Below are 12599 nucleotides of genomic sequence, written 5' to 3' on the forward strand. Positions count from 1 at the left end.
TCCAGGCAACTGTTATGCACTTCCCAGCCATCGCCAATGCGATCATAACAAATTGAATTTGAAATATGGATAGCTTAATTGTAAGTCTTACATCCATTATCTTTCCCAACAGGAAGAACTCTGGGTCCTGTGGGAATTCTTTGCCAATGATTTTTTTTCCAGGGCTTGGGCCAATTCCACCCAAAAGGATCTCATGTCCAGGTTGCTTGCATAAAAGTCCCTGTCGCATTGCCACATCTAAAACATTGGTCTGATAATTCTGGTTTAGATCTGTTCAATTTTTGTGGCATCAGGTACAGCTGGTGCATAAAATTGTATTGCACCAGCTTGTACCGCACATTGATGACTACAGTCATGATGATCTGACCAGCACTGTTCATCAATCATTATTCCCAAGTTCGACTGCCTTGACTTCTTATCAAGGCCTTGTTTTGGGCCTCCCATTTGGAGCAAGAAATTATTTCTTTGGCTTGGCTTCGCGGACGAAGATTTATGGAGGGGGTAAAAAAGTCCACGTCAGCTGCAGGCTCGTTTGTGGCTGACCAGTCCGATGCGGGACAGGCAGACACGATTGCAGCGGTTGCAAGGGAAAATTGGTTGGTTGGGGTTGGGTGTTGGGTTTTTCCTCCTTTGCCTTTTGTCAGTGAGGTGGGCTCTGCGGTCTTCTTCAAAGGAGGCTGCTGCCCGCCAAACTGTGAGGCGCCAAGATGCACGGTTTGAGGCGTTATCAGCCCACTGGCGGTGGTCAATGTGGCAGGCACCAAGAGATTTCTTTAGGCAGTCCTTGTACCTTTTCTTTGGTGCACCTCTGTCACGGTGGCCAGTGGAGAGCTCGCCATATAATACGATCTTGGGAAGGCGATGGTCCTCCATTCTGGAGACGTGACCCATCCAGCGCAGCTGGATCTTCAGCAGCGTGGACTCGATGCTGTCGACCTCTGCCATCTCGAGTACCTCGACGTTAGGGGTGTGAGCGCTCCAATGGATGTTGAGGATGGAGCGGAGACAACGCTGGTGGAAGCGTTCTAGGAGCCGTAGGTGGTGCCGGTAGAGGACCCATGATTCGGAGCCGAACAGGAGTGTGGGTATGACAACGGCTCTGTATACGCTTATCTTTGTGAGGTTTTTCAGTTGGTTGTTTTTCCAGACTCTTTTGTGTAGTCTTCCAAAGGCGCTATTTGCCTTGGCGAGTCTGTTGTCTATCTCATTGTCGATCCTTGCATCTGATGAAATGGTGCAGCCGAGATAGGTAAACTGGTTGACCGTTTTGAGTTTTGTGTGCCCGATGGAGATGTGGGGGGGCTGGTAGTCATGGTGGGGAGCTGGCTGATGGAGGACCTCAGTTTTCTTCAGGCTGACTTCCAGGCCAAACATTTTGGCAGTTTCCGCAAAGCAGGACGTCAAGCGCTGAAGAGCTGGCTCTGAATGGGCAACTAAAGCGGCATCATCTGCAAAGAGTAGTTCACGGACAAGTTTCTCTTGTGTCTTGGTGTGAGCTTGCAGGCGCCTCAGATTGAAGAGACTGCCATCCGTGCGGTACCGGATGTAAACAGCGTCTTCATTGTTGGGGTCTTTCATGGCTTGGTTCAGCATCATGCTGAAGAAGATTGAAAAGAGGGTTGGTGCGAGAACACAGCCTTGCTTCACGAGAAATACATTGCTGAAATTAACATCTGTGTGCTCCTCCTTCAAATCATGGTCTCTATGTCACTGCACGCTATTAGGGCCATAGTTGGACTTCATTTGTCCTATAGAAAAGGTCTTATCTGAAGGTAGCAGTGAAACATCTTATTTGGTGAATTTGCTCAAACGACATTAGCCGCCCTTGCTGGTAACAGTCCTCTATGCACCTGACACCATTATGATGCCAGGTGTCAAGATCTTGTTACCCACTATTAATGGTATTAATAGTGGAGTATAACTATTTGGAGTCGGGGGTGTGTTTTGGAGACAGGTTAATTTTATTCCAAATGAGGATTATTTGTTTTAATATGGGGCTGCCTTTCTTTTCTGATAGCAATTTAGCGTCCCATTTATAAATAAAGTGCTCTTCTACCCACTCGCCTATCATGTACAGGTCGATTTGTGCCCAGGATGGTGCACCTTCCCTCTTGAAGAGAGAGGCGATGTATCTCAACTGGGTTGCCCAATAGTATTTTTGAAAGACTGGCATTTGCAATCTGCCCAGTCTATAATCCCAGATTAATTTTTTCATAGAGACCCTGGCTACCTTTCCATTCCATAGGAATCTCCTTACTCCTTTCTTTCTTTTTCAATCTTTTTATTATTATTATAATTTATAAACACATACAGTTCAAAGAGATATAAAAAAATACATAGTAAGTAATGAATTAATACAGAGATATTAAACAATAATATTACAGAATAAAAATATATCATAAAAAAAAATTTTTTTGATCAGTTTAGGGTGTGAACTATCTCTAAAAAAAAAAGATATAATTAATAACAATATATGAAAAAAGAGAAAAAAAAAACCAAAAAAGAAGAAAAAACAAATCTGAATTAAAAAAAAACTTAAAAAAAACCTACAGATATAGCTAAACCACGCCGATCACTCCAATCTCATCTTACAGCCCAATTATCATACATAATCATAAAAAGAAAACAGAGCCAGATCAACTCACCACAAATGAAAATATTGAATAAATGGTCGCCAGGTTAACTCAAACTTAGAAGGGAATTCATAGACAGAGTTTCTAATTTTCTCTAAATTTAAACATAGTATGGTTTGGGTAAACCATTGGAAAACAGTGGGAGGATGTCTCCTTACTCCTGAAAGTAAATTCTTGAAGAATCCCTGGGGCAGCGGTATGGCAGTGTCTGAAAGGCATACTGGAATCTTGGCAACACATTCATCTTAATACAGTTAACCCTACCCACTAATGTAATGGGCAGGGACATCCATCTATTTAGATCCTCCTCAATTTTTCCGGGGGCGGAGGGGGTAATTTAGCTTGTATAAATTACTCAAGTTGTTATCTATTCTAACTCCTAGATATTTGATCCCATTTTGCGTCCACATTAGTTGACTCTTTTCTTGACATTGACTCTAATCCCCCTTCGTAAGTGGGATGATTTCGCATTTATCCCAATTAAGCTTATACCCGGAGATCTCCCCATAATCCACCAGGGTGGAACACAACTTGGGCAATGAGTTTGCTAGGTCTGTCTGAACATCATCAGCAAATAGATTTTATGCTCTTTCTGGCCTGTTCTGAAACCTTTAATGTCTGGATCCCGTTAAATGGCCTCGGCTAATGGCTCCATGGCTAATACAAACAGAGCTGGAGATAGCGGGCACCCCTGTCAACTTGATCTTGTCAGTGGGAAGGCTGGAGAAATTTGTCCTTTAGTCACAATTTAAGCCTTGGGAGCATGGTAAAGCACCCTGACCCAATTTATAAAAGTTGGTCCTAGCCCCAATTTTCCCAGCACTTTAAACAAAAAAAATCCCACTCTAACCTGTCAAATGCCTTCTGTGCATCCAGGGCTACAGCCTCTCTCATATCTATTTTGCGCCAAGGTCCCTCTGTTCATCCACGCTCCTAAGTAACTGACCATTAACCCTGTACACAGCCTTCTGGTTTGTCCTTCCAAAATACCTTCTTGTCAGAGGAATTCTCATTTATAAGCATGTGAAATGACATGAGTGGCAAATTCGACAGCAACTTCTCTCACTGCAATAAGCAGCATGAGTAGGGAGTTTTAATTAAAAAAAAAATAGGCATATAGCATGGTAACAGGTCCTTCTTGCCCAAGAACCCATGACACCCATTTACACCCAATTCACTTACACCCCTGATAAGTTTTGAACGATGAGAGGAAACCCACATATACACGGGGAGAACATAAAACCTCCTTACAGAACACTGTAACAGCGTTGCACTAACCCCTACATTAATCATACTGCCCTATTTTATAAAATTGTTACTTTAAACTTTTTTGGCTGCTCTCACTTAAATTCAACTCTTAAATTTTCAAAGTTTGTTTGATCGGTGTTTCAAACTTGAAGCAAATTCTAAAGTTTATCCCTGAGCAGTTTTCAGAGGAAGGGTGTAAATGTTTCTGTGAACCAAATATTCATGTGAAAATCCAACTAAACCATTTATATGTTTGTGTTTATTCTCATGATCTTACGACGAAAACAGGATATTCTATTTTAAATTTAGAAAGCAATGTCTTGTTAGTTAGATAAATGCCAGATTTATCCAGCAATCTTTTCAATTAAATCAATTTTTGAAGTTTATTCTGAGCTTCCACAATGCAAGTTTTTAAATTCATTCAGTTATGCACGAGACTTTCAGCTGAATGTTGCATGTTCATTTCTTCCTGGGAAGGTTGACATTTAATGATTCAATAATTATTGCAAAAGGTTTTATCCTTTTCAGGACCTTAAATTGTGGGAGAATAAAAATGGGATTAGTGTAAATTGTTTCCTGATGGTTGGCACAGACTTTACCCCTCTAAGTCGTGGCTGGAAGACTTACCAGGAAGCCATTAAATTTGGAAATTGCAAGGCTATTGTTTAGAAGATAGATGATTGGCAGGTCAGTGTTAGTTTGATTTGTCAGAGTTCACATTCTCTGCTTTTTCATGATGTGGATTTGCATGTGAAGCATATCCATATCCAAAGTTGTGACTTTCAGTTGAATGTTAATTTTTCAAGGGCTTTAAGCACACTGAAGCAGCAAGGAATGTGATATAAATATGCATGAATGTAAATTGATTTTTCACACTGCATTGGCAGATTTCAAAACCAGTGCTTGGGAATTTGTTGACTTCATTGAGAACTTAATTTTGAAGGTTTAAAATTTACCTTAATATTTGAATAATGATATTAATAGTATTTAACTTGTATTAAATGTTTTGAATTTTCTTTAAAAGGCGTGTAATAACATGGTAAGTAGATTGCTTCAGTCATTTTGTCTGGTGCAGTGGCTGTGCTATAAAGCAATGGTTTTAATAACAAAGATTGAACTGTTATGTTTGTATAGATATGCAAGTCTTTATTTCTGCTGTGCTATCGAGGACCAGGATAATGAGCTCATAACACTTGAGATTATTCATCGTTACGTTGAACTCCTGGACAAGTATTTTGGAAGTGTGAGTTGAAATACTTAATTACATTTCACGTCTCTTTCTTTGGCTTGGCTTCGCGGACGAAGATTTATGGAGGGGGTAAAAGTCCACGTCAGCTGCAGGCTCGTTTGTGGCTGACAAGTCCGATGCGGGACAGGCAGACACGGTTGCAGCGGTTGCAGGGGAAAATTGGTTGGTTGGGGTTGGGTGTTGGGTGTTTCCTCCTTTGCCTTTTGTCAGTAAGACCTAAAGGCAGAAATAGGCTATTCAGCCCAATGAGTCTGCTTCGCTATTTAATAGTGATACATTTTCCATTACCTGGCCTTCCCTCCCCCCATAACCTTTGGTGCCCTGGCTAATCAAGAATCTATCAATCTTTGCCTTAAATATACCCAATGACTTGGCCTCCATAACTACCTGTTGCCACAAATCCCTCTGGCTAAAAAACATGTGTTTTGTTTTGCAGAAACTGCATCTTGAATGTACTGTTTCTGTCTTCATAGACGCTATCTGATCTGTGAAGTATTCCTAACATCTGTTTTTTTTTAATCATCTTAGGTTGTTAGACTTTGATCAATCCATGCAGTGAGCAAAGATTTTTATTTTCTAAAATTGCAGAATAATACAAATGGGGATAAAGTACAGTGCCCTTCATAATGTTTTGGACAAAGACCTTTTTTCCTTTATTTGCCATTGTGCTCCACAGTTTTAAATTTGTAATGAAACAATTGACATATGATTAAAGTGCATATTACAGATTTTATTATTGATAATTTGTGTACATTTTGGTTTGACCATGTACAAAATTACAGTACTTAGTTCCCCTATTTCAGGGCACTATAATGTTTGAGACATTTGGCTTCATAGATGTTTGTGATTACTCAGGTATGTTTAATTGCTTCATTTGGTGCAAATATGAGAACTGGGCTTGATTCTACAGACACCATTGGAGTCTGTAGTTGCGATTTTTCATGAGGACCAGAGTTGTGTCAAGGAAGCCATTATGAGGCTAAAAAGCAAGAATAAAACAGCTAGAGATTTCGCCCAAATATTAGGATTATCAAAATCAACTGTTTGGAACATCGTCAAGAAGAAAGGGTGGACTGGTGAGCTCACTCATCACAAAGCAACTGGAAGCCCAAGGAAGACCTCCATTACTGATGACAGAAGAATTCTTGTAATGAAGAAACACCTTTCTGACAGATCAGAAACACTCTTCAAGAGGCAGGAGTGGAATGTCAATGACTACCCTCCACAGAAGATTTCATGAACAGAAATAGAGAGGCTACACTGCAAGATGCAAACCACTGGTTAGCCACAGAAACAGTTGCCAAAAAGTATATAAAAGAGCCTGCAGACTTCTGGAGAAAGGTCTTGAGGATAGATGAGATCAAGATTAACCTGTTTCAAAGTGATGGCAATAAAGTGTGGAGCTGTAAAGGAACTACCCATGATCCAAAGCATCTCACCTCATCTGTGAAACATGGTGGGGGTATTAAGGTCCAGTCATGTATGGCTGCCACAGGAACTGTGCACTTATTTTCATTGATGTAACTACTGATGACAGTAGCACAATGAATTCTGAGGTGTATAGAAACATTGCTCAATTTCGAACAAATGCCTCCTAATTCATCCTACAGCAAGACAATGATCTCAAACATGCTGCTAAAGTAACACAGGAATTTTTCAAAGCTAAAAACTGAAAAATTCTTGAATGGCCAAGTCAGTCTCCTGATCAAAATCCAATTGAGCATGTATTCCACATGCTGAAGGGAAAGCAAGAGTAAAAGCCCCTGAAATGAGCAGGAGCTGAAGATGGCTGCAGTAGAGACCTAGTAGAGCATCACCAGGGAAGATGCATAGCACCTGGTGTGCAGACTTAATATAAATATAATTAATACAAATCACAGACTTCAAGCAGTCATTGCCTGCAATGGGTATGCAACAAAGTACTAAACATGACTAATTTAATGTACACACTATTGCTATCTCCTAAATATTATGGTGCCCTGAAATGAGGGAACTATGTATAAAAAGTGCTCTAATTTCTACATGGTAAAACCAAAATGTATCCAAATACCCTTAAATAAAATCTGGAATGTTCACTTTCATGTCAATTACTTGATTACAAATTTAAAACTGGAGTCCAGGAACAAATAAAGCCACAAAAAAAAAAATGCCTTTGTCCCAAACATTATGGAGTGCACTGTTCATCCCCATTTATATTACCTTGCCATTTTAGAAAATAAAAATCTTAATCCAGAGCATGGATTTAATCAAAATTCTAACAATCTAAGATGATATCCAGCACCTGCAGCTTTTTGCTTTAGATTTCCAACACTCCAAATTAAATTAATTTATCATCTGAGCAAAGTGTAACTTCATCACATATTTGCTTTTTTTCAAATTGACTGAGTTGAGTCTGCTTCTCAGATATTGGTGCTGTTATCTAAAGAGGAAAAGTTGACTTACAGACGAGTTGACCAACAGCCTGATAGTCTTGCACACTGAATCGTGCTTTATGGTCATACCAGACCCCTCTGTCACAAATCTTAGGCAGGTTATGAGCCACTGGCAGGAAAGGCCCTTTGGAGCTGGTGGTACAAATTAGAGGAATGTCCTCAACCCTAAGAAATCACAGACAAAGAAGCCTCCACCTGATATACACCTACCGTTCTCTTTCAGCTAAACAATCCTTGTTGAACTACACAAGGATACTGAGAGTAGCAAAGACTTTTTTAAAAACACATAACAGCACGTAACAGGCCCTTTTGGCCCACGAGCCCGTGCCACCCAATTACATCTAATCGACCTATAACCCCTGATATGTTTTAGAAGGGTAGGAGAAAACCGTAGCCCCCTGGGAAAACCCAAACAGACATGGTGAAAATCTACAAACTCCTTACAGACAGTGTGGGATTTGAACCCTGGTCCTGATCGTAACAGCATTGTGCTAACTGCTATGTTAAACATGCTGCATGGTTAGCACAATGCTGTTATGATTGGGACCGGGGTTCGAATCCTGCACTGAAAGCATTACCACTGGCCAAGCCAGTTGATATTTGAAAGTCACAACTGCCATATTGCATCTGTAGCAGCTAGTTAAGAAACCAGCGCACATTGGAAACCTAACCAACGTTGTCCTCTGACTTTCCACATCATGACATGGTTAGTGCAACAAAATTACAGTGCCAGCGACCCAGGTTGAAATCCAGTGCTGTCTGTAAGGAGTTTGTATATTCTCCTCGTGTCTGTGTTGGTTTTCTCCAGGTGCTCTGTTTTCCTCTATCAAAACGTATGACTTTTATTAGTTAATTGGTGTATTCAGGTGAGATGGGCTCAATGGGCCAGAAGGACATGGTACCATGCTGTACATCTAAATTTTAAAATTAAATTTAATGACAAAACTATTGAGAATGACTACCACCATTTAAATTCCTCATTTTCAACTTGCTTCAATGAACATTGTATCTTTGGACACAGCTAAACATTGCCCTAATTTGCAGAGGGTGTAATGGAGTGCCATTCTGCAAAGTGAAAAATGGCAAAATGATAGCTCAACTATTAGATCAAATCAAGGCTCTGCAGTCCTGTGAATGGTGTGGGGCAGTGGAATGGCTAACCGGAAGATGGTGGGCCCCATCATGCCAGGAGTACCTGGCTTTATCTTGATTACTCATGCTGTCACTCAACCAGATCAATTCACTCCATTTGATGTTGAGGAAATGTTGAGTACAACAGAGCTATCAGAGCAGACAGCCTCCCGTCTTTTGTACTAAATTCTTGATCTCCAGAACTTGCCTCAAGCCAATATTCTGATCCTGCTGGACTGCGTGAGAAAATTGTAGATGTTATCCCCTCTCTTTCTTGGCTTGGCTTCGCGGACAAAGATTTATGGATGGGGTAAATGTCCACGTCAGCTGCAGGCTCGTTTGTGGCTGACAAGTCTGATGCAGGACAGGCAGACACGGTTGCAACGGTTGCAGGGGAAAATTGCTTGGTTGGGGTTGGGTGTTGGGTTTTTCCTCCTTTGTCTTTTGTCAGTGAGGTGGGCTCTGCGGTCTTCTTCAAAGGAGGTTGCTGCCCGCCGAACTGTGAGGCGCCAAGATGCACGGTTTGAGGCGATATCAGCCCACTGGCGGTGGTCAATGTGGCAGGCACCAAGAGATTTCTTTAGGCAGTCCTTGTAAAAAAAAAAAGCAGAACCTGACTGATGATGGCATGAGTGTTCCTGGCAGAAGTAAAGTGAATGGACATCCAGGGGAACACCCTCCAATGGTCAGAGTTGTACCTCACACATGGAAAGAGAGCTGCAGTTATTGAAGGTCTATCATAGCAGTGCTTCAAGGGAGTATCCTTGGCCAACCATCTTCAGCTGCTTCATTATCATCAATTTTTTATGCTGGCACATGGCAGCTCCTTGGAAAATGAAGTAGACTGATATGTGAATGTGAACATCTATTGGAAATATTCATTTACCCTTAAACTCGATGGTGATCCAATCATCTGAGTGAACTTGGAGGTATACAGTATGAATAAATCATTGATCACAAACAAAATCACCTCTTTGTGTGTCTGCTGATCATTAAAAATATCCAAGTCCTACCTTACAGGACTGGTCCTGTAGCCCTGGACCTGTAGCCTTGCAGATACAGCTCTTCAAGTCCACATACAAGATCTTTTGAAGTGTGGCCGAGTTTCTTTCTCTTCCACCCTGTTCCAGATCCCAACCACCCTCCAGGTGAAAACATTTCATTTCATCTAATCATTACTTTAAATCTACGCCCATTGATTCTTCAGCTATTTATCCCAACCCAATTTTGTATGTTTCACTTGCCTACCCTGAGCCACACCTGCCCCAAAGAAATCCACCCTGCTTATCCAGTCCTTCCTCTTTCCTACAATTTTCCAGTCCTGGCAACCTCTTTCTCTCTGACCCTCTCTGGGGTTTTTCTGTGCAATTTGGTTTAAAGAACTTTCGGATTCAAGTTGTCATCTGAAATGTTTCGTACAATTCTGGCACAATGTGTTATATCTATCCACTAATAAAGAACATCTTCAGCCATATGTCTTTTTAAGCCACATTGTTGACCTGTCCTGCTATGTTAAAGGTTCTGTGGACTGGCATGCAATGTGTTGTTTATTCCTCCCATCCTTCAGTATATCCTGAGGGTATCCTTGATTTTTAATTTTAATTTAAAAAAGTTTAGACATGCAGCATGGTAACAGATTCTTCCAGCCCATGAGCCCATGCTGCACATTTTCACCCACGTGATTGATTAACTTACTAACCTTGATCGTCTTTGGAAAGTGGGAGGAAGCTCCTTACATACAGCACTAGATTTGAACTGGTGCTATCATAACATTGCGCTAACCATACCGTTCAATATTCCTTTGCCTTATAGCCCCTCTGTAAATGCATTGCCTTCCTTTCTCAGGATTAAATTCCATTTGTTGCTTTCTTTGCTGACTAGGCAGACCATCTGTTTCCTGTAACCTAAGCTTTCCTTCTCTGAACAATTGTTTGCATGAACAATTTTTGTATTACCTCTGAAATTTATCATCCCATGTACATTTAGGACTAAATTGTTAAAAAATATTCCACAATACAAAAGACAGAAAACTGAGTTGTGCAGCCCTTTGGCAACAACCACTTCTCTTCACACATATTGTTCAACTAATTACTCTGAATTTCTTCCAATGAATCAATTTGGATCCAAATTAGCACTCATGGATCCTATCGGCTTGTACGTTTTTGATCTGCCTGTCAATTGGGACTATATCAAAACCTTCCAAGTAATACTGAATGTGATGCCCTCATTGATCTTTCCTGCCCCATCCCTCTCAAAATGCAATCAGATTTGTCAAACATGACCCTCCATGAACAATCCATGTTCAATACTTTGCTTAGTGAAAGTTTTTCATCATCCACAAGGACAGATTGCAGTAATTTATTCACCACAGTGTTAAATGAATTGGCTGTTGTTGGCTTCCCTTTTATTCTCTGAAGCAATGACATTTTAGAATTCTTGTAGCCAGAGAAGTCTGAAAAATTACAATGCAAGCCCCAACTCCAACCCCTCTTCACCATGTCTGGAATTTGTTTTGTTTGATATATCAACTTTCAAAGATGCTGAAACCCTTTTACGTTTTTTAAATGAAATTACTTGCGTCCCACATCGGATATTTCATGAGTATGACAATATTTTGTGCAAATTTGTGTCTTTATATGCATCATTTTTCATTAGAGACATTTTGAGTGGCATGCAATAATATTCCTTGTTGCTATAATTTTTGCCAGTAGTTTTGTGATCGTACACAAGCAGCTGCTTCCAAAGTTTAATCTCTGAGAAAGGTAAATAAATGCTGAAATTAAATGACCTTGGCTGAGTGGTAAATATAGTTTCTTTGTAGTATTTGTGTGATTACCATTTGTCTGTTTCCTCTTCTTTGAAGGTCTGTGAACTTGACATCATCTTTAACTTTGAGAAGGCTTATTTCATCTTGGATGAATTCCTGTTAGGAGGTGAAGTTCAGGAGACTTCAAAGAAAAATGTACTGAAGGCAATTGAACAAGCTGATCTTTTACAAGAGGTAAAGATTCAAAAATGTGCTTGCTAGCCCCTTGAGCATGTTGTGTTTTGCCAGGAAAAATTGTCATCTTTGTACTAACCTGAATTTTATCAGATTGCTAAACACCATCTTTGTCGATCTCTTCTTTGATTCATGATTTGTGTGTGAACGCAGTTGCATGTTGGTGTCTCATGACAAAACTTTGGAGGCAGAGGTAGAATTTATTGAAATTGTATTGATGTAAAGAGGCATGTATCTTAAATTCTGTTCAAGATTATAGCCATACTCCAGTGTTTGAATTTGTCTTGGCATGATAATTAGAATAGCCATAATCCTTTGAACCTGAGCATTTGAACTTTAGCTAAAATGACTGAAAGTCTTCATTTTGGAATAATAGATTGTACTTTTGCCTCTATATGTCTGCCTTCATTTTTTCTCATGAAGAGTTTGGCTTTACTTTTTTTGTTTGATGTGTTAGTTAATTTCCTTTGTTATTTGGCTCCTAGGAAACAAACCTAGGAGCCAGACTGGTTTAATTTTGTTTACATATTTATTCTGTATCCTTGAATAGGGCCAATTAATCAATATTACAGGGTGTTAACTTTTGAGCAAAGGCATCTTGGTAACTAAATGTACCTTTTGAAGAGGTCAAACTCTGAAGTGCAATGTTTTAGTCATTACTGTTAGATTTATGCATGGGGTAAAAAGGAAAATGGTCTCCAGACACTGATTATTTCCAACTCTTTGTGTACAGAGACTTCAATATCCTGCTTGGTCTAGAACCAAGTGCCAAGCTCCATATCTCAACACATATTCTACCTGTGCAGCATCCTCTTCACTGTAACCCAATTAGGACTTGAGGCTTGATGACTTCTGCTCAGATCTGCTGGCATAACCCAGAGGGGGTCTTTTGTTGCTCCCATTTT

General features: G+C 40.2%; 1 protein-coding gene across 14 annotated transcripts in view; it reads left to right on the forward strand.

Annotated features, from left to right (window-relative positions):
• LOC138738976 (AP-1 complex subunit sigma-2) overlaps positions 1 to 12599 on the forward strand; it is a 52666-nt gene that overhangs the window by 20745 nt on the left and 19322 nt on the right. For all 14 annotated transcript variants that reach the window (XR_011341917.1, XR_011341918.1, XR_011341919.1 and 11 more), the window contains 2 exons: positions 5016 to 5124; positions 11557 to 11694. Coding sequence is in view for 10 of the 14 variants with exons in the window: in XM_069890258.1 (XP_069746359.1) it covers positions 5016 to 5124; positions 11557 to 11694 (247 nt within the window). In the remaining 4 variants the exon portion in view is untranslated. The remainder of the gene's footprint in view (positions 1 to 5015; positions 5125 to 11556; positions 11695 to 12599) is intronic.

The sequence above is a fragment of the Narcine bancroftii genome, chromosome 7 (assembly GCF_036971445.1).
Source record: "Narcine bancroftii isolate sNarBan1 chromosome 7, sNarBan1.hap1, whole genome shotgun sequence".
NCBI lineage: Eukaryota > Metazoa > Chordata > Chondrichthyes > Torpediniformes > Narcinidae > Narcine > Narcine bancroftii.